The following is a 24,032-nucleotide window of genomic DNA, read 5'->3' on the forward strand; positions in this document are numbered from 1 at the left end:
TCATCCATGAAACTATAAAATCAGGGAGACTTAATAGCAATTCTTCTTTTAATGGAAATAATATACTGAGGATCAGGCCCAACAGGTGCAGAGGACAACAGTAATTTACACATACAGATGGACCAAACCCTCAAGGTGCCTATCTATATCACATGGATGCCTCTCTCTTAGTTCACACATATGAGTCCACGGGCAATATCTTTCAATGAGCTAATGTAGAAGGGCAAAAACAAAAGGGATGACCCATGAGAGTCTCATCTTGATAGGTTAGCATGAGATAAAAAAAGGAAGCTACTTTACTACAAACGTACTCAGTGGTGGCTCTAAAGGACAACGATGAGGAAAACTCCTTCCAGTACTTGGAGAAATACACTTGTCATCAATGTGGATTGAAGGGACAAGTGACCGAAGGTAAGTATATATACAACTGACTGGAAAGTGGTGAACCACTGACCTTTTGGCTAGGGGCCTTGACAAAGCAAAACTGAAACACTAAAGATAAAGAGGTCTGTACGAGAGGCATAGGGATGGACAGATGGTTTTGGATATAAAAGGTATGGCTTTTTTTTTTATTCCCATATCATATCTGCCAGATTTTCTACCACAGAAGAGGCATTTTAGCAACCAGGTGGGAAAGATGTTGGCATCTGGTCAACACGAGTGATTTTTAGTCCTCCACCAGACTGGTGCTTGAATAACAGGTGAGTTGCCATAATATCAGGGTTGCAGGTTATGCCTGGGTCCAATGGAATGGGCTTCCTCCCAGCAGAGCTTATCTAGCTATTCACCTGCTGGATGCCTGATCTGGGAGGCTCAACCGACAGCCACTTAGGGACAATAGACCAGACCCTTTCTGTAGGAGGCAATGTATAGTTGTCACGTAAATTGAAAAGTACTCTTGTTTGTCTTTTCTCTTGTCTCAGCCAGCAGAATGATCTAAAACCTTACACAGAAACTGGTTTACCAACATCAATTCCTAGGAAACATCACCTGAAAGCTCGGGCACATTTAACAGCAAAGGAAATAAAAAATGGGTGTATTACCAAGACCAGTCCTCCAAATATCAATTACAAGTCAACAGAAAGCCTGAGAAAGTGAGAATGGTTTATCAAATGACATCTATGTTTTCCATCTTGAGGGAGGTACTCTACAAGGTAGGACACTGTCCCCTATTTGTGGCATATAGTGTAGGCCAATGGCCAATGTATGAGGCTGTGCCCTAGTACATTGAATATATACACCCAGGAACCAATGTATGAAAGTAGGATTGGTTTTTGCCACCTTTATTCCTTGTGTGTCACCATTATTCTCAATGTTTGTAGAATTTTATTTATTCTCTGACAGGGAAAGATTAAACATCTATGTAAAACATGCTTTTTCACGGTGCACTATAAATATATTATGATTTTGAGATGTTTCAATGTTTTTAGTCACTTGATAAGGTTAAAAGTTTAAGAGTCTTGACAAAATATTGTTTTGAGTTTTGGTACCAACATTAGAGGTGTGCGTTAGTGTAGTTTTATATCTGTAGTTTTAAGTTTTCTCTTTTAGAAAAGAAAGGATATTTCTCAAGTGTGAGTCAGTTAAAAAATCAATTACTCAAATATGTCAGTGAGCCAAAGTCCAACACGAACATTTGTCCAAATTCAAAAACAAATGTCAATGAGTATGGATCGATTACGTGGGAATCTTCAACTCACCTGACCTTTTACTGAAAAATTCTTAGACATTTATGGTCGAGGAAAGATCTTCCCAACAGATTTGATAAAGGTCAAAGTATAGACTTGAGTATTATTTGAAATTTGGTTTCCAATAATTATTTCTGACCAGAATTCAAAATCACTTGTAAGGAAAATTTTAAATGGATCGTATCTAGAACTAAGTAGGTTTTTTTGTTTGTTTTGTTTTTTTAGTTTTTAGTTTCTTAATGTACTTGGTTTTATCTCACCTCCAGCCATACTCTGCTACATCTCCTCACCTCCACAAAATAAAATAGAAGAAAGAAAGAAATAACTCCACCCTCTCCCTTCAGGGGTAGTCAAAGTATCCCATTTAAGGAGTTTTGAATGACAATGGTTTCTACTTAACTTGGACTAATGGATATAACCTACAAGAGGATAAACCTTAGGGGAGGCCAGAATTTGTCTCAGAAGAAGAGAAAATGCAGAACAAATATAGAAAATTTTAAAGAATCAGACCTAAAAAAAAAGAAAAGGTCAGGATTGTAGGATCACCTTACAAAAGTCAGTGATAATGAATATTATTTCCCATTTTATTTCTCTGTGCTACAGGACATGAATTTACAGTGCCTGAGTATTAATAATTGTCTTATTTATTTACGTTCTTACCCAAGTGGTTCAGATTCAAATTCTCTAAAGTGTGGCAATGTAAAGCCTGCCTTTGTATGGCACATAATCATTTCCTTTTTAAGGATGCTTGATGATTTTTTTAATCGGTGGAATGATAATCATGGTTAAAATATTTTTAATATATTGAAAAATAAAATGTTCCTAGAACCATGTATTGTGTCATTATTTAACCACATCATATAGCCATTTTTGTTTGCTTTGTATATTTTTATTTGGTATTCTAACATCGGAGAATTATGCTAAAAAATATGCAGAAAAATAAGTTCAAAATAATAAGATGAAAGATGCTTAAAATATTTAGTTGATTTATGAGGGTGTGAGGTTTAAATCTAATTCTGCTATGTACTAGCTGTGAAGCCTGGGGCACTTTCCTTAAACTTTCTGAGCCTGCTTTCTCATCTGTAAAAAGAAAAAAACTATAATCATACTTCTCTTATCGATGTGCTAATGAAATGAAATCACGTATGTTAAGGGCTTATAAAGCCCAGGGAGCCTACAAAGCATCCATAAACATTAGGTATAAATATCTAGTGATTCTCGGTATGAAAGAAAACAGAAACATGTATTTTAATAACTATATGATCACCCTCCATTATTTTTTAATATTTAAGGCAAAGATGCATAGACATAAGGCTTTTCTTCTTCCCTTTGCTTTTGGCCTTTTCTTTCTTCTACCTATGCTCATCTCCAGATGACACCTTTCACTTTTGTAAGACATACTCTTATTAGTTGATAGAATAGTTTGTAAGAGTAATTATCGTGCTTTATCACTTGTTTGATTTAGTTCTTTCATACAATAATTGTTATTGTGGTGATGACTAGAAAACCTAAAGTTGGAGACTCAAATATGGACTTTGGAGAATCGTCCTTTTTCCAGGGTACTTCAACCCCTGCTAAAAACACATACAAAATGGCCACAGCCTGTAACAACTGTTTTTAACTTAAGCAGGTCAGTACTGAAAATAAAAACTAATCTGATCCATTACTGTTAAAAATAATTACTCCCATACAAGCCTACCTCAAGAAGCAAGAAGAATCTCAAATAAGTAGCCTAATATTACACCAAAAGAAGCTACAAAATAAAAAACAAACAAAACCCAAAACCAGTGTAAGGAAGGAATTAATAAAGATTAGAGCAGAAATAAATGATATGGAAACTAAAAAAGGCCAATAGAACAGATCAAACAGATCAATGAAACCAGGAGCTGGTAATTTGAAAAGATCAACAGAACTGATGGAGTTCTAGCCAGACACATAAATAAATAGGTGAATAAGTAAATAAATAAATAAGAGAGAGAGAGAGGACTCAAATAAACAAAATCAGAAATGAGAAAGGAGAAACAACAATCAACATCACAGAAACACAATTGTAAGAGAATATTATGAAAAATTATATACCAACAAATTGGACAACCTAGAAAAAAATGGATACATTTTAGAAGCACATGGCCTAACAAAACCAAATCAGGAAGAAGTAAAAAATTTGAACAGACCAATGACCAGCACTGAAATTGAATCAATAATCAAGAAACTTACAGCAAACAAGTCTGGGACCAGATGGCTTCACAGGTGAATTCTACCAAATATTTAAAGAGTTAATACCTATTTTTCTCAAACTTTTACAAAAATAAAAGAGGAAAGAAAAATTCCAAAATCATTTTATGAGGCCAAAACCAGATAAAGATACAACAAAAAAAGAAAGCTACATACCAATATCTTTGATAAACATAGATGCAAAAATCATCAACAAAATATTCGCAAACTGAATCTAAGAATACATTAAAAAATCATTCACCATGATTAAGGAAGATTTATTCCTGGGATGCAAGAGTGGTTCACTATTTGAAAATCAATAAACGTGATACATCACATCTTTAACAGAAAGGATAAAAACCATATGATAATCTCAATAGATGCAGAAAAAACATTTGATAAAATACAGCATCTATTCATGATAGAAAATGTCTACAAAGTAGGTTTAGGAGGAACATACCTCAACGTAATAAAGGCCATATATAAAAAGCCCAAAGCTAACATTATACTCAATGGTGAAAATTTTAGAGCTTTCGCACTAAGATCAGGACAAGACAAGGTAGCCACTCTCACTAGTTTTAAACTTAGTATGGGAAGTCCTCGTCAAAGCTATCAGATAAGGAAGAAAAGGAACAGAAGGCATCTAAATTGGTAAGGAAGAATTAAAACTTACACTATTTGCAGGTGATATGATACTATATATAGAAAACCCTAAAGACTTCATCAATAAACTACTAGAACTAATAAATGAATTCAGTAAAGTTGCAGGATACAAAATCAATGTACAGGAATCAATGCATTCTTATACACCAATAATGAAGCAACAGAAAGAGAAATTAAGAAAGCAGTCCCATTTACAATTGCACCAAAAATAATAAAATGCCTAGGAATGAACTTGACCAAAGAGGTGAAAGACTTGTACTCTGAAAACTATACAACCGTGAGAAGAATAAATTGAAGAATACACAAACTAATGGAAAGATATTCCATATTCATGGGTTGGAAGAACAAATATTGCTAAATCGTCTATACTACCCAAAGCAATCTACAAATTTAATGCAATCCCTATCAAAATGCCAACAGCATTCCTCACAGAGCTAGAACAAATAATCCTAAAATCTGTATGGAAGCACAAAAGATCTGAATCAACCAAAACAATTTTGAAAGAGAAAAACAAAGCTGGAGGTCTCAGAATTCTAGATTTCAAGTTATATTACAAAGCTGTAATAACCAAAACTGTATGGTACCAGCACAAAAATAGATACATAGAATATTAGAACAGTATAGAAAGCCCATAAACAAAACCATGATTATATGATCAATTACTCTTGGAGAAAAGACAAGTCTCTTCAACAAATGGTATAGGGAAAACTGGACAGCCATATGAAAAAGAATGAAACTGGACTACTTTTTTAAAACATAAATAAAAATAAACTCAAAATGTACTAAAGACCTAAATGTGACACCTGGAACAATAAAAAATCCTAGAAGAGGGCATATCCAGTAATCTTTCTGACACTGTTTATAGCAAATTCTTTTTAGATATGTCTCCTGAAGCAAGAGAAACAAATGCAAAAATAAACTCTGGGGACTACATCAAAATAAAAAGCTACCACACTGTAAAGGAATCAATCAAAAAAAAAAAAAAAAAAAAAACTAAAGACAATCTACTTAATGGGAGAAGATATTTGCAAATAATGTATTCAATAAAGGGCTAGTATCCAAGATATATAAAGAATTTATACAACTCAACACTCCCAAAATGTACCTAATTTAAAAATGGACAGAAGACATTAACTGACATTTCTCCAAAGAAGATATCCAGATGGCCAACAGACACATGAAAAGATACTCAACATCACTCATCATCACGGAAATGCAAATCAAAACTACAATGACACCTCACACCTGTCAGAATGGCTAAAATCAACAACACAAGAAAAAACAGGTGTTGGTGAAGATGTGGAGAAACAGGCACTCTTGTGCACTGTTGGTAGAAATGCAGTCACTGGTGCAGTCACTGTGGAAAACAGCACGGAGGTTCCCCCCCAAATTAAAAATAGCCTATTATCCAGTAATTGCACTATTGGGTATTTACCCAAAGAATAGAAAACACTCATTCAAAAAGATATATGCGTTCCTATGTTTATTGAAGCACGATTTATAATAGTCAAATTTTGGAAGCAACCCAAGGGTCCACTGATATACAAATGTATAAAGAAGTAGTGGTATCTATCTATCTATCTATCTAGCCATCTATCTATAATGGAATATTATTCAGCCATAAAAAAGAATGAAACCTTGTCATTTGCAACATGGATAGAGCTAGAGAATAACATGCCAAGCAAATAAAAAAGTCATTCAGAGAAAGACAATACCATGTGATTTTATCCATGTTGAATTTAAGAAAAAAACAAATGAAGGAAAAAAAAGAGACAAACCAAAAAATGCACTCTTAGCTGTAGAGAACAGATGGTTACCAGAGGGGAGATGGGAAATGGGGGTGGGAGAAATGGGAGATGGGGATTAAAGAGTACACTTGCCATAATGAACACTGGGTAATGTATAGGGTTACTGAATCACTATATTGTACACCTGAAACTAATACAACACTGTATGTTAACGACACTGGAATTAAAATTAAAAACTTGATAAAAAATAATTATTACAATAGCCACTCATGCTTACCAGGATAACAACATATTGTGCATAAAGTTTTAAATTTTTATATTTATAAAGGTTATCTAATTAACAGTATTTTCTATTGCTTAAATATTTAAAATATAGGAGAATTCCTAATAATTGAGAGAAATATCCTACCCTATTAAAAACTAAATGAATTCAATAAGAAGTGCAGAGGATGCTGAATTTCTTCAGTTAACCCCTGATGGTAGAGTATAATAGGAAAATTGGGCATATCTTTAGGACTCGGGTGACTAGCCACTAGTTTCTTGATATGGTTGTCATTTTTTTAAAATTTTCTTTTTAATGTTTATTTATTTGAGAGAGAGAGAGAGAGAGAGCATGAACAGGGGAGGAGCGGAGAAATAGGGAGACACAGAATCTGAGGTAGGCTCCAGCTCTGAGCTGTCAGCACAGAGCCCAATGTGGGGCTCGAACTCACAAACCATGAGATCATGACCTGAGCCAAAGTTGGTCACTTAACCCACTCAGCCACCCAGGCACCCCTCCCTCTCTGTTATCTTATTTTCCCTTTCCTTCCCCTATGTTTATCTGTTGTGCCTCTCAAATTCCACATATGAGTGAAATCATATGGTATTTTTCTTTCTCTGACTTACTTCATACTTAGCATAATACCCTCTAGGTCCATCCATGTTGTTGCAAATGGCAAGATTTCATTCTTTTTCATCACTAAGTAGTATTCCATTGTGGTGTGTGTGTGTGTGTGTGTGTGTGTGTGTGTGTGTGTGTGTGTATCACATCTTCTTTATCCATTCATCAGGTGATGGACATTTGGGCTCTTTCCATACTTTGGCTATTATTGATAGTGCTGCTATAATATTGGGGTGCATGTGCCCCTTCGAACCAGCATTTTGTATCTTTTGGATAAACTTACGGTTGAGAAAACAATCTCAGGTTGTAAATAAATCATCAATCTGATATAGCTGGAAAGCTTTCTGAACAACTGGCCACCAGGAAAAAACGCTGCTCATGGGGTATCTATGCAAAGGAGTTTTAAATACTTTCACCCACTCTGCACAATTCTAAACCTTTTTTGAAGAAAAGTTGTTATTCAAGCCACCTAATACTTTTTGGATAATCATCACAGGCTTTCATCTGTTACCCAATTTTATATTCATCAGTCTTCTATAAATGCAAGACAAGTGACAGTTTTGGTCTTGGATAATTGGACTATTTAGATTTGTGTTTGTCTAAATAACCAGAATGCATATCCATGTGTGACAGTTTAATTTTCAGTTTTCCCAGAATATTATTTTTCTCTAATGGCTTACTCATATCAAATTTCTCTTTAGAAATTCTGCTTCCTGAGTTTTGTCAATATAAACCTAGCATGTGCCAGAATAGTCAAATCCATATCACTAACAGACTTCTAAATTGACTTGCTTTCAACCATCAGTATCCTGTTTCAAAATTATATAATTATTTCTGATACATTTAGAGTATTCTCAGTAATCTAACTCACTTCGCTACAACATGTAAAGTCAGTAAGAGGCATGAGGTACAACAGATTTAAATCAAATTAGATTAGCATCTATTGTGACAATCTCGGAAAATTAAGTTATGATGGCCCTGGACTTCTAATTATACAACTCCCTGCCAGTCAAAGGTAATACTATTTAACGCTGGCAGTAACTAAAATCCCAGGCATCTCTTCATTTAAAATTTATAACTAGGTCAACTCCCCCAGCATCAGGCAGATCTGCTACATAGTTCCCATACAGCTGAAAACATGCACTTAACTATAATTTTGGATGAATTCTACATCCCTCACTGAAGGCAGTTCTCTAGGGCAGGTTCATTTCCATATAGACAGCAGTCAGTCGATTACTAGACCCATCGCAGTATGTACCATACAATATACACAGAATCAAAGATTGAACTATAATTTAAGAAAACACCTTGAAAATATTTTTTAAGCACAGAATAAAAGCATTTTTATGTTCTTTATATTTTCGCCCACCTCACCACAAAAAAATCTGGGGAAACCTACTTGAGCTGGAAACTGGTCAGTACAGTTATCCTTAAATTCAAACGAGTTTACAGTTGAGAAGAGGAAAAACATACACAACTTGGAAGTTACTAAATGAAATGTAAATGGCAAGGGAGAAAACATGTATTTATCGAGTGCCTAACATGTAATGTACAATTTTAGTACTTTACATATACAGATGAATTAATCCTTTAGAAAAGTTGTTAAACACTATTTTGCAGATAATCAGACAGACTCAGAAACCCTATGTAATTGCTCGAAGGTCAGACGGCAAGGTATTACCAGGATAACAACTATGACCAAGGTCTCTTGGATACCAAAAATGGAAATAAAATTAGGAATGCATATTTTCAGAGGAGTATGTGGAAAAGGTGGAACTTGTCATCCATACTGAAAGAGATCGGAATTTGCTTATTGAATTTTTGAGATAATTGTAGATCCTTAGGCAGCTGTAAGAAATAATTCAGATACATTCCATGTGCCCTTGCCCCAGTTTTCTCCAATGGTGTCATTTTGCAACTCCATAGTACAGTATCGTAATCAGATAGCGACAATTATATAGTCTATATTTTGACCAAATAGGCCATTTCCATCACAAGAATGCACTATGTTGCCATTTTGTACACACACTCCCTCCTTCTCATTATCCCCTAATCTCTGGCAATCACAAATCTCTTCACTTCTAAAATTCTGTCATTTCAGTAATGTTATAACAATGAAATCACAGACTACGTTGTTGACAGGATCGGCATTTTTTCCTTAACATACTTCTTCGGAGATTCATCCAGATTGCTGCATAGTCAAGAGTTAATTCCATTTTATTCCCGAGGAGTATTCCAAGGTATGGGTGTATGGCTTGTTTCATTTTTTTTTTACCCACAGAACGTTACAGACAACATTTCCAAGCTTTGGCATTGACAAATAAAATTACTTCAAAGATTCACATACAGGTTGTGAGTGAGTATATGTTTTCATTTCTCTGACAGAAGTGCTCAGGAGCGCAACTGTTTGGTGACCTAGTAGGTGCTGTGTGGGAATCTACCAAACTGTTTTCCGATGCGTCTGTATCATTTACGTTCCCTCCAGCAACGAAGTCTGGCCCAGGAGCTCTCCAACTCCACCAGCGTTGCCTTCGTCACTATTTCTTCTTTCAGCCATTGTAAAAGGTGTGTAATTATACCTCATTGTGATTTTCGCTCGCGCTTCCCTGATGGCTAATGTGTTGAACATTTTTCATGTGCTTACTTGCTGAAGACAAATTCTTAGTCTTCCTTCACTGAGGACGTTCTGAACACTGAGTACAGCATTTTGAGTCGGCAGGTGTAGAACTTGGTCAATTGTATGCCACTTCCTTCTGGCTTTTGTGGTTTCTGATGAGATATTTACTGTCACCCAGGTTATCTTTTTTTTCCCCCTGTAGGTCAGGTGTAATTTCCTTCTAGGTGCTATGAAGATTACTTTTTCCTAATCTTCCATAAATTCGACTGATGTTTCTTGATGTGGGTATTCTTGAGTTTATGTTGTTTGGGGATTACTATGCTTTTAAACTATAGATTTGACTCTTATCCTAAGATCTGGAAAATTTTCGCCCATTATTTATTTGAGTTCTCTTCAGCCCCACACTTACTTCTTCTCTTACACTGGCTTCCAAAGGCAGAAGAATGCGATCTTTTGTTACCACCTCAACCCATCTCAACCCGTTAGCAAAGGCTCTATTTTTTTTTCTGGATTGAATAATTTCTAATGTTCTGTCTTCAAGGTCATTGATTCCTTCCTCTGTCCCTTCCATTCATATTTAAAAAAAAAATAGTTATTGTTTTTCATTCTAACTTTTCTATTTGTTTCTTCTTTGTATTTTCTGTATCTCTGAGACATTTTCTTTTCTGAGAATTGCCATTGTTTTTCTCATTTGTTCCAAGCACGTTCACAATTTGTTCTTTAAGCACCTTTATGTTAGTCATTTTAAAATCCTCACCAGTAATTAAAAAAGCTCCACCATTTTGGTGTTGGCATCTACTGATTATCTTCTTTTGTTCACTTTGAGATATTTTTGGTCTTAATGTGATGAATAGTTTTCAATTGTGTCCTGGATATTTTGGGTACTGTGTGAAGAGACTCTAGATCTTACATAAACATTCTGTTTTATCCGGGTTCCTGTTACACCATTCTGGAGGGGAAGGGTACAGCTCTGCCTTATTACTTTCAGGTGAATGGAGAAGTTCCGTTTCCTCACTAAACTTCCTTTGACACCTTGTCGGGGGTGCTCTTGGTTAAAGCTGGGTGACAATGAGAGTTCCAGCCGCCCACCAGACCTCCCTAACTGGGGGAGGGTGGGTGTGGGAGTACAGGCTCCCGACATGTTTCCCACCGGCACCCCTGGGGGCTGTGGGCCTCACCACTAACAGAGATACAAGTCCTGGCTCCTGTTCAGCCTTCTCTGCCCCCACTTCAGAAAGGAGGGATGGGTACCTCTTTTGTGGCCTAGCAAGGGTGGTGGTCCAAGCTGCCCACTCAACTTTGCTAACAGGGGCTGAGATGGGGCACCTTTTTTTTTTTTTCTGTGATATTTATTTGGCTGGATTCAAATGGTTATCTAAAACATTCTGTCTTGATAAACTGACATTCCCTAGTCGTTTGGCTTGAGTGAGAATATTTTGGTTGCATGTTTCTGTTTCGTTTTCAGTTTTGTTGTTACCTGTACTGTTGGTGTTTCTAGGTTGCTGCCTTCTTCAGTTCCAATTCTGGGATACATGCAGCAAAAAGAAAATTCAGGAATCCCCCTGCCATATCATTTTGTAAGTTCTAGTTACCTAGGTGGTATGCCTCTTCCCTTCAACTTTGTGAATCTTCTTGTGCTTCCTTTAAGTATCATGGTTAGAGTTTTTAGTTGCATTTATTGGGATAAATAAGGGAAAGTATGTCTATTTCATCTTTCCAAAGTGAAAGAGAAATGGGATGTAAATGTGTGGTTGGAGAGAAAAGAACAATTCACAAATAAGAAATAAGAAAATAAGGTATCAAAATTCCTAAAAATTTGAAACTGAAATGTTGGTGATATATATTTTTTAGAATAATATAATACAAAACAGCTATTTTCCCTTGGATGAACGTGCATCCCAAAAAATGTTGGCCTAAAAATAATTGTAAAAGGAGTGTTTCCTGATTATGAGTTTGCTTTCAAGCAGCAACCGGATTGTAGAAAGAAATAGTGACTTCTTGACTCAAAATGCTAGTTAATTTCCATTCTAAGCAAAATTTTAATTGGGGCATCTGGGTAGCTCTGTCGGTTTAGCATCAGATTCTTGATTTTGTTTCAGGTCATGATCTCAACGTTCATAAGATCGAGCCCTGTGTGTGTGGAGCCTACTTGGGATTCTCTGTCCCTCTCCCTCTGCCCCTTTCCTCCATGCACATGCATTCTGAACCTCTCTCTCGCTCTCTCTCTTTCTCTCTCTCTCAAAATGATAAATAAGTAAAGTTAAAGCATTTTTTTTTCATTTCCAGTTTGAGGGGCCTTGATCTTAAATATGGAGAAAAAATTAAATGTATTTGTTATGCATATGCATTTAATGAGAATGATTCATTTATCCAGCCACTTTGTGCTCAGAGAATTCACCTCCTTACACATTGGCCAGAAGAGCCAATTACGTAAATACTCTGGGGCCTTTTTGTCAACACTCCATTTTGAGCTTCTTTGACCAAATTTCTACAATGAGAAGCTTACTTCTGAAAAAATTGGGCAGTTCAAAAAATAACTAGAACACCCTGGTCAAGTGAAAGCAATACTATTATCAAAGTCTGTTAGTAACAGTGTTAAAAGTTGTCCATCATAAATGGGGGCCATCAATATTAAAAAATTGTGATGTTTGATATGAAAAAACTATATTTTCCCCCAATTCGAACAATACTGTTTGAAAACCTGTTAGGTTTCTCCACTAAACTCACAGGTGACAGACCAGGTCCGCAATGCCGAATACCAACTGCTAGCATTTGGTTTCTAGATTAAAAGTCATTAGCTATGTGGCCTTGGTAAGTGGCCTAACTTGCTGACAGCCTGAATCTGAGTGTGCACCTCTGGAAAACTGGAACCAAATGACAACATAGGTAAAAAATTATTTCAACAATGTTTGGGGTGATTTTGTAACCTAAACCAAAAAAACCTAAGCCTGTTTCTTTTAAAAGTAGACAAGGATATATAGAGATCATAAAACAAAAAATTTCATTTAAAAAAGTATGTTAACTATACTGGAATTAAAATTTTAAAAAACTTAATAAAACTGAAATTAAAAAAGAATGTATAGATCAAAAGAGGGCTAAAATATTAAATATTAAATGAGATCTTATAATTCAATGGTCCAGCACAATACATATGACATGTTTGAAGTTATCAGTAAATGGTAGCTATTATAATAAGTACTGTATCAGCAAAAATGAGCAAACAACCAGAAGTTTATGTTTAGATAAGAAAAATACAAATTAAAATGATATTTTTTGCCTATCAGTTATGAAAAATTAAAAATAACAATATATACTGTTGGCTATAGAATAATGAAATGAGCACACTTATACTCTGCAGGTGAGCAAGAATGTGAATTGATATAATTTTTGCTAAAGGACAACTTGGCAATGGGTATAAAATATTTAAAAAATAAACATTCTCTTGACTAAGCCATACCATTTCTAGGAATTTACCCTAAGCCATTTTTATTTTATTTTATTTTTAATTTTTTAATGTTTATTTATTTTTGAGAGAGAGAGACAGAGGGCAAGTGGGGGAGGAACAGGGAGAAAGAGGGAGACACAGACCCCAAGCAGGCTGCAGTCTCCAAGCTGTCAGAACAGAGCCCAACGCGGGGCTCGAACTCACAAACTGCCAGGTCATGACCTGAGCCGAAGTCAGACATTCAACCGACTGAGCCACCCAGGCACCCCTACCCTAAGCCATTTTTAAATGTCCAAAGATATATGTGCACATACATACTACAGTATTGATTATATAGCTAAAACACCCAGATTTTTAAAAATAAGTTATACTTTAATTAGATTGTGGAGAGTCACACAATGGCCTTTATGCCTTTCCCCCTCCCCTCCCCTGCTCATGCTCTGTGTCTCTCACTCTCAAAAATGAATAAATGTTAAACAAAATATTAAAAAAAACATATTACACATTATGATATGATTTTAGAGACCTAAACATAGTCAGTGTAAAACATAAAATGATGCCAATAAAGTGTGGTTATCTGTCTTCTAAGGAAAGAAAGTAGCTTCTATCCTAATTTAAGGCTTAAATGAACATATATATACTCACATATATAACGCACACATACACATCCACACATAAACATACACACATGGAAGCTGATCGTTTCTATTAAGAATCTGTCTCAATATTTTCTTTCTTTTTTTTTTTAAGTTTTTAAAATTTATTTTTGAGAAAGAGAGAAAAAGAGAGAGCACACGCAAGCAGGGGAGGGGCAGAGAGAGAGGGACAGAGAGAATCCCAAGTTGGCTCCGTTCCGTCAGCGTGAGCCAGAAGCAGGGTTCCATTCCATGAACCGTGAGGTCATGACCTGACCCAAAACCAAGAGTGGGGCACTTAACCAGCTGAGCCACCAGGCGCCCCTGTTTGTTTTCTTCTGAACAAAGCTTTCTTTCTGTATTTAATTGAATTGTATATACCACTCAAGTGCACAGAGTAAAAGACATAGCCAATTCATGTCTTTGCTTTCAGCTTGCAGTGCTTTACCACGAAGTTTTAAATCATAACATCATTTATCATAGTACTTGAATGTCTTGTGGAAGATTACCTTCAGCTGGGTAAAAAGTCTGTATCACATTTGGGTTGTATAGATATGAAATAGCTGACAGGTCACATGGTCACAATAGGTCACATGGCTAATAAATGAGTCTCAGAACTTTTCGCTAAGTCAAACTAAAAAAGCTGTGTATCAGAGATCCTATATTGCAATGGCTCCCAGTGCATCTGAAAATGATGATATAAGATCACGCCCTCAACCTTTGAGGAGACTTACAATAAACAGCCAGACGTGTCTTTTTCTGTCTTTGTCTCTAACTGCTAAGTAAGCTTTTATACATGTTGTACAAAAGCTTAATCTAAGATGCTTCTCAGATCTCAAAGCCAAGAAAGTAGTGTTTCTCCTGATGGTTTGATTCCTCTTAGAAAACAGCCATCGTGCAAACCACCATGTTTCCCCTTGGACCTAGCTGGTAGGAAGAATTGCTCTCAACACATCAGCCTTTCTCATCATGGATCTCTCCGTTTGTCTTCGCCTTTCCCAACACCCCTTTCTGACTCGGGGCAGAGGTGGGAAGGGACAGCACTGATGCAAGCAGGAAGAGCTATTTCTCCTGAACGACTTAGTGGTAACTCCCCAAGTTAAGGCACACTGCCTCCAAGTTTTCCTATGCAGTATGTGATCTTTTCAAAAATCCTGTATGATAACCTTCATTCTTCTTATTTCCATTATTTTACTCTGTAAATTGAGACCTGGAGAGGCAGAAGGAGTTGTCCAGAATAAAGTGATCAGTGATGGAGCCGCTTCCAGCTCTAAAATCTATGATTTATTCATTTTCTGCTATCTGTTCATCTGATGGAAAATATACTGGGGTGTGAGTTTTATAAAGAAGAAGCCATCAAACACAAATCTTCTTCCCAGCCTACTTTTCCTGAATTGTTCCTACACTTAGTCATCCAAGACATTCTTCCAGAATTATGATACAAAATAAGTAATTTATGATTCCTCACTTTTAGTGCACTGACGCAATTTTCTATGCAGTAAAAATATTCAGTCCCCTAAACAATTCCTCCTTTGTTAACATGACATAGAAAAAACAGAGTTTACAACCTGTAAAAAGTCTTTTGGTGTTGGTCGCGGTAGAAGTGTTGAAAATAAGCGTTTCCACCATTTCCCTTGGCACACCGAAGAAATGAAGGAACTACCGAAAGCGAGGTCACCTGCCTGTCTCGCACGTTGCTAGCTGCCAAAGGCTACGTTAATTCCACTACATGCAACACATTTTGTGTGTCGCTGGTCCTGATGATAACTTAACCCATTAGACCCAGCAGCCGACTGAACTTTTAATAAGTATTTACCCACAGTTAGAATCGTATGGCCTAGAAATGATTTTTAAGCAAATATTCTGTCTTTATAAAAGTCAGGTCATTCCAATGTAGCGATGAGCCAGTCTCATCCCGCAGCATTTTTAAACCACATACAAACTGATTACATTCTTTTTTAATTTTGGCAGCATTATTCTTCATAAAGTAACCAAAGATGCCCCAATTATACTTCTTAAAATAGTATATCACCTAATAAAATCAGGTATATTTTGGTATTATAATCCTTATCCAATACCTTACCTCAGCTCTTAACTCGTAGATCACTCTATCCTTGCCGGTTTGAGATTTTGATTCTTCTTTTATATCTCCTGATATTTCTTTCATTTCATTTTCATGTTGACCAGGAATAATGTTAAACTGAAAAACAAAAACAAAAACAAAACCAGAAGTTAGAATTATAATCACATGAGGCTCCAAAGGCTGGCTCCAGGATAATCCACAGTAGTCCTTCATTTTACTTTTAGTTTAGTTTTTGTTTGTTTGTTTTCTATGTGGATTCTGGCAGGTTTTACCGTTGCTGTGATAATTAATGTAGTTAAATCATTTATTTCCTTACTTGTACTTGAAACATTCTAAGTTGTTCAAAAACAAATCAGCAAAGCTTTAGCAATCTAAACTAATCATTTGAAAATTGGGCAAAACTTGGTTACCTCACATACTCCTGATAATTGACCAACTGGATTCTAAATGAATCCAATTAACACTGATTTAACAGTCTTGGATGTTTGTAGCACAGTATCCTTTGTGACCCTACTTAATGTCTATTTTCTATGAAGTCTAAAGAGTACATAGATTACAACAGAGACAAACTTGGGCGATGGAAAAAATACATCTATATAACGCTCGAATTAGGAAAGACATATTTATAAACGATGCCAATAAAATGCAATATGGAACTCCTACAGAAAAATAGGGTAAACAGTGGCATATCCAGATAATGTAAGATTATTCAGCACTAAAATGAAATGAGCAGTCAAGCCATGAGAAGGCATGGCGGAAACTTAAATGCATATTACGGAGTGAAAGAAGCCAATCTGAAAAGGTTACTTACTGTTTAATTCCAATTATGTGACAGTCTAAAAAAGGAAAAAGTATGGAGACAGTGTAAAATGAGTGGTTTTCAGGGTTGTGGGTAGGAAGGGATGAACAGGTGGAGCACAGAGATTTTTAGGGCAATGAAACTATTTAGTATGACCCTGGTAGACACATATCATTATGCATTTGTCTAAACCCAGAGAATGTACAACACCGAGAACACATCCTAAGGTCAACTATGGACTTGAGTGATAGTAATGTGTCAATACAGGTTCATCATTTGTAACAAATGTACCACCCTGGTGGAGGACACTGATAACGGGGGGGACGGTATGCTTAAGTGGACACAGGGAGCCTAGGAGGACACTGATAATGGGGGGCACAGTATGCTTAAATGGACACAGGGAGCCTATGGCAAATGTACGTACGTTCCATTCAATTATGCTGTGAACCTAAAACCGCTCTAAAAAATAGTCTATAAAGTGAAACACAGGAAGGTGAGAAAAATCCTGTAAATACATAGTAAATTTTCTCCATAGCTGTTCTTATAGTTTTCAACAGAAACACAAAATTTGGTAAATCTATAAAATGTGTAATACACATAAACATTGTTTTATTAACTTACATTTTCCCCTAAAATATGTAGTAAATGTTTTCAGAATTTATATTATATAATTTGTGTGCAATCCCACTATAAATTAGAAAATAAAAGCAAACATTATACTACCTATTTAAAATTAAAAATAACATTACTCATAACATTAAGTATGTATTAGTCTCTAGGAACCGAACTTGATACATATTTCCTTAGTTAATGCTAGAGTAATCCTATGTGTTAGGTATTATTATTATCCTTAAAGAAAAATAAACCATACTTTTGCTAGGCTTAAGCAACTTTCCCAAATTCACAAAGCTAGTAATGGAAGAAGCAAAAGTTAAGAATGTTCTTGCTAAATTCATTACCAGAGTGCTTAATCATAAACCGGTACTACATCTATAATTATTAAGCTGGAAGCCACCGGAATAGTTTACTGAAAGGCAAAAAGTTTATAGACACATACTAAAAACGAACTACAGTGGAGTTAGGGGGCTGATTTGCTGAGTACAGAGAAGCTCCATGTTCAGAGTTAATAATGTGGAGGATACACCACGGAAGGCAAATGTGGAACAGGACACAATGCCACGGAGTTCAGTGCAAGTCTGTCTAGGCACGTTTCACCTCACATTCGTGTAAATAAACAATGTGGTATTAATCGCTGGCCAAAATAAAAATAAAATAAGTCACTTTGCTAAAGAAAATAATGAATTGCGAGGGTCGAATCAAAGCAACAGTTTCTGGGTTCAAGTTCACCAAAGTAAAATCCAACTCATTCTGGTCACTGAATGCCCTTAGTTTAACTTCTGAAATCTTGACCATTAATTCTCAGCGAATTACATCAATCAATAAGCCTTCTCGTTGTCAACCGAACTTCCAATCAACTTTGCCACTCAAAGGACAGAGGAGGCAGGAAAATAAATTTTCATACACAACAGTATAGGAAGTCCACACTAATTACCTAAAATAATTCCATTTTCATTTTTCATTGACAATGGAAAATCAAGGATCTCTGGACATACGAAGAAACCAAGAACATGAAAAAAAAATATCTAAGATTATAAAACAAAATGTCTGACAGAAAAGAAAGATAAATGGTATAATTTAAGATATGTAAGTAAATTTTATTAAAAATATAATCACTATCTTTGGGGAAAGTGAATATTATACTGCACTCATAAATCAAGAACAGAGCGATTTCAAAATTTCAAAGAAAAAAGAACAATAAAAGAAAGCTTTTTAAATGTGTCTAGTAATCCTATCCTTTAGAAGAATTTATGAGAAAAGTTAGTGTCTCAAGGCTCAGTTCTTGGACCTGTGGTCTTGATGCATTTACGCCTTTGGATAGCTGATGTGCACCCATAGCCCTGCATACTAGTCAGAATTCTGACAATCTCCAAATTGTTCTATCCTGTAGGTCTCCTCTGACTTTGGACCCATGTGTCCAACTTCCTACTTGTCACTTCCATAGGTATCCAAAACTTAACACACTGCAAAGACAAATTAAGAATTTCCCTAAAACAGGTGTCTCTTCCAGACTTTGCTATCTCAGTAAGGATCAACTCCATCTTTCCCTTTGATCAGGCCAAAAATATTGGATTTATTTCTAACTCTTTTCTTTCTTCGACGAGTCATATCCAAAGTAAAAAGTAAAATAAAAATAATTCAATTTTGTCTTCAAAATATATAATAAATCCAACCACTTCTCGACCTGCACCACTACTGCCCTGATCAACACCACCATGGTCTCTCACATCAGTTATTTTAATAGCTGCCATGATCTTTGCTTCTTCAAGTAGCTCTGTAGTTCCCCTTCCAAAACAGCAATCAAATAAAGCATTTTAAAAGTAATGCAGGTCACGTAACTCTGTCGCTCAAATTTTTCCTGTGGCTTCCCAATCCATTCAGAGTGTAAGTCAAAGTCCTTACCATCTGCCTGGTCGTGTAACCTCCAAACCTCATCTCCTACTCCTAGCCTGTATTCTGTTGGTCATTCTGACTTCTCACTGTTCCTACACACTCCAGGCTCGAAACAGCAAGAACTAAATAAATTAAATTAAATTAAATTAAATTAAATTAAATTAAAGATGAAAACAGTAAACAAAATATTGTACAGTGAAGGCAATTAAGACAATATAACAAGAAAAAAAGCCTGATGGCCAGATTAATAAAACTATACTCCTCCTTATGAAAACTTGACTTATTATGATCCTTTTAAAATTATACTCTGAACTCAAAATCACCTTAATTTTGCCACTTATTCACCTTCAGGTTCAGATTAATGGAGGCATAAGTAAAATCTAATTAGGATCTGAAAAGTTGAAAGCTGTGGATGTATAGATGTTAAAGATTATTCATTTGGAAGAATTATGAATGCCACCCACAAGTGATCTATCACATTACTTAAATTGAAAGTGATAGAAATAGAAGGTACCTGAAAAAGTGAATGAGTCAGCATTAGAAAGCATTTTCTAAGTTCAGGTCCTTTTATTTAATATTTATTTAAGTACAGTCTCTTGTTAAGACTCCTTGTCGGAAATTGCACCATAAGATAATTCCAAAATTCCTCTTTAAAATTCCTCCTTTCATACTGCAGTATTTGTGAAAGGTTAAACCAGGCAACTTGTCATCTCTCTGGCTTCAGAAATATCTGCCATAATTTGCTTCTGGAAAATCAGCAACATTATATGTAAATATTTATTCTAGTACATTCAAATTAGCATGGAGTGGAATGTCTTTTTGAAGATAATTCTGGAAAACAAGAATATTGTGTAACGTATAAATAAAAATATTTTCTTAGTTATTCAGATCAAGTGGGAAAAGAAAATCTCATTTCAAAAGGGCACAAAAATATAATCTAACACACCCTGTTATTTTGATTCTGCCTCATAATTTTACCCTTCAGAATAATCTAAAACAATTAGGTAGTTATTGCTTATTCCAAAGATCTGGCCTTTGTGGGACATTGCATTCAATATTTATGTCCATATTATTAATAATACAACATAATTCAATCTCCTCAAATACCAAATCCACCATTTCTCCCCTAACTCTCAACAAACGATCTTGCAGCTTCATTCATGGAGAAATAGAAAAGCTATGCATAGGAAAGATCTTCAACCTCTTGTAACATAATCTAGAAATTTGCATGCATCTGTACAAATCTTTTCTTCTTTCCTCTTGTCAAAGAACTTAAATACCCTTCCTTCCTAGAGTTAAAAACTAATCATTCCATTTGTAGTCAGGATTTAGTACCTTTGGAGTACTTGGAAAACTCATTCTAAGAACTGTACCTCTCCTGGATTTTCAAGATCTCTTAGTTTCTCTTGCATCAATATTTAATAGCTTAATAGTTTCCATTTAGGTTTGAAAGGGAAATATGAGAGACCAAGTGTAGAAGACCGCCCCACACCTCCCCTCCTGCCCCATCTCTTTTCTGGTTTTGAACTGTCCATTCCAGCTCTTTGTTTCCTCTTACCTTCAACTGTCATGCAAGAGCTGCTTGCCCTCACGGTTTGGTTTCCACATGCTCCCCTCTGACTCATTTCCTCCACTGGCTTTTGCTGCCCCCATTCTCAACACTTTCCAATATACAATATGCAGCCTGTCCTTAACTTGAATCTTTGGCAGAATTTGATACTGTTAACAATGTCTTTGTTCAAGTACTCTTTTCCTCTGGTTCATGGGAAGAAAGGTTTTTTTTTCTTATTTTAATGTTTTATTTATTTTTGAGAGAGAGACACAGAGTGTAAGCAGGGGAGGGGCAGAGAGAGAGGGAGACACAGAATCTGAAGCAGGCTCCAGGCTCTGAGCTGTCAGCACAGAGCCCGACATAGCGCTCGAACCCACGGACCGCGAGATCACGACCTGAGCCGAAGTTGGACGCTTAACCGACTGAGGCACCCAGGCGCCCCAGGAAAGGTTTTTCCCTGCTCTCATCCTTCCCAGACATTCTGACTTAGGGGCAGTTTCCCTTCCTCTGTCTGCCTTAGCTAGTGCTAGTCCTCCAAACTCTCTTTTGCTTCATTCAATACATCAACCTTGGGGATCCCATTTCCTCCCATGGTTTCAACCACCATCTCGCTATGATTATTCACATTTGTTTCCTGCACTAATAAATCCAAAATCTCACCAAATATTTCTACTTCAAGCTCAATATATTCAGTATTGAATCCATTGTCTTTTCCTCTCAAGTTTCTCTTCTTCATGATATGCTTTCTTTGGTGGATGGCCATCCCACAGATAAGGTCAGCAATCTATAACTTCTCCTCTCTAACCCCCTAGCATCCTCTAGCATTTCCAACATTCACTTAATCACTAAGTTTGAAGAGAGCATCACAATTTCTTTCACTTGTATATTTATTAACTCTCCACATCCCCCACTAAACTTAGGACACCTGATAATTTCTTTCTGGATTACCATGACAGATTCATAGCAGTTTCCTCAACAGCCATGCCCCCAAATCTCTTCTTCACACTGAAGTTTGAATTATTTTTTAAAAAATGTTTACTTATTGATTTTGAGAGAGAGAGAGAGAGAGAGAGAGAGAGAGAGAGTATGGGAGGGGCAAAGAGAAAGGGAGAGAAAGAATCCAAAGCAGGCTTCATGCTTTCAGCACAGAGCCCGACATGGGGCTTGATCTCGCCATTGTGAGATCATGACCTGAGCCAATATCAAGAGTGGGACAGTTAACTGACTGGGCTACCTAGGTACCTTTTGAGTCATTTTTTAACCAAACTGACCTTGGTCAACACACTTCAATGGCTTTTCCCATTGCTTTCATGTTGATGTATACATTTATAATTGGGCTCCTAAGTATTGAATATCAAATAGTACAGAGTGGAAGACCAAGTGTTTAGCAGTTAGGCAGGTTCTGGCAGCCATACCATATTCTTATGAAAGGTGAGGAAAGTAAAGAGGAAATATGCCCAAATGGGAGGTCACCTAAATGCAGTGGACCCAGGGATAGCTAACAACAATTAAGATTCCAACTAATTTTAATTAACTCTAAGTGCATGGAGAAGCCTCCAAAATTCCAAGCCTTATATCATAGCTGCAAAAATTGTAGCCAAAACTATTCAAACTCAACTTTACCTGATTCCCTCCCTCAACCTTAAAGAATGGTAGTAAAGACACAAAAAATGTTTAACTATGTTTAAAGCAAATTTTATTGTGTCCTTCACGTCAAAATAAAAACATTAAATAACTAATCTTAGTGGTGTTTAAACTGTTTTGCTCTCATACTGATGTATCTTTTACTTTTATAAATGGTGGACTAAACAGTATATTTATCTACATTCAATAAATGAAATTTCTGCTGAATTTTAAATAAAATGGTTGTTTCACATTTTACTTAATGCTAATATCGAAAAGCCACAGAAATGTGATATTCCCTATCATCTATCCAAAAAATTGTATTAATTTTATTTCTTGAATTCTTATTTCTTTAACATATGTTTATATTTGAAAATGTTTTCCTCAATAATATGGAATAAAAATATGTATATAAAATATGTATGTATATATTATGACTGTAAGGCTCCAAACATTACAATGTTTCTTTGGATTGAATTATCTCTAGAATTGCTATGGTACATGATTACTTAAAAACAAGACAAGATAGCACATATTGTGATAAGTAATTATTAAATATAAACTAATCATTTACTGGAAATGCATCTCTTAATGAGATGGATAGATACATTTTTTCAATTAGTTTGTGTATCCATGGATGAAATTACTTATTGATAGAATGAAATAAGTATTATCATCAGTTTTCTTTATTCTCTTTAAAATGTAGGCACTGAGAAAGTTGATCACACATTAATAGAAGCAGATGTTTCATTATAGCAGACGCACTGTTTGTGTTGGTTTTTTAATGTCTTTCTTTTTTGTTTCAAGTTTTTATTTAAATTCTAGTTAATATATACTTTCTAAATAAGTGACAAGGTCACATTTGTTCTTATATCATGTATTATCTACAAACTGACCAATCTATTAGGTCGTATTCCAGTATTTTTATGAAGAAGAAAAAATATAAGCCATCTGAAATGCCAAAGATTTTGTGAACCATTGATTAGTTGGGTTTCTCAACACCAATTTTTCAAAATATCTCTAGTACTCTTGATTTTTTCCCACTCTGACAAAATGTTCTAAAATAACACTTGGGTTGGGAAGTAAGCATGATTTCCACTTGAGAAATGGATGGGGGGTAATGTGGGAAAAGAGAACTTGCTTGAAAAGTACGTCTTTAGGCAGATGGTTTTTTGAAGACCACATATGAAAGCTGGGAATTTGGAGGTGAAATCCATATAACTATTTCCATGTGGAATTGTGGGAAAATGGCAGAATGTGGTGGTGACTCTTTCAGTGTCTGCGAATCTCTCCATGAAACAGGCAGAGCAATGTCACGAACAAAATCAAAAACCTATGGAAGCCCATTGCAAAATTAGAGGACAAGTTTTCCCTGTAAACCCTAAGACGATCTACTCAGCTTCAAGAACTGCAGAATAGCAGCACTTGTTTGAGAAAACTAAATGGAAGCAGCATGCCCTGAGAACACGAGAACCCAAAATTGACCACGGACGTTCCCTGCAAGTATGCCTGCAAGGTCAATGTGAAAACAGTAGATGAAACTAGGGGGCGGTTTACACATTCTAATTGGT

General features: G+C 35.8%; 1 protein-coding gene across 1 annotated transcript in view; it reads right to left on the minus strand.

Moving 5' to 3' along the window:
• Nucleotides 1–24,032, minus strand: part of CCDC102B (coiled-coil domain containing 102B) — a 161,497-nt gene that overhangs the window by 22,947 nt on the left and 114,518 nt on the right. Inside the window, 1 exon segment of the mRNA XM_049619641.1 lies at nucleotides 15,977–16,093. Within this exon segment, the coding sequence (XP_049475598.1) occupies nucleotides 15,977–16,093 (117 nt within the window).

The sequence above is a fragment of the Panthera uncia genome (assembly GCF_023721935.1).
Source record: "Panthera uncia isolate 11264 chromosome D3 unlocalized genomic scaffold, Puncia_PCG_1.0 HiC_scaffold_8, whole genome shotgun sequence".
Taxonomy (NCBI): domain Eukaryota; kingdom Metazoa; phylum Chordata; class Mammalia; order Carnivora; family Felidae; genus Panthera; species Panthera uncia.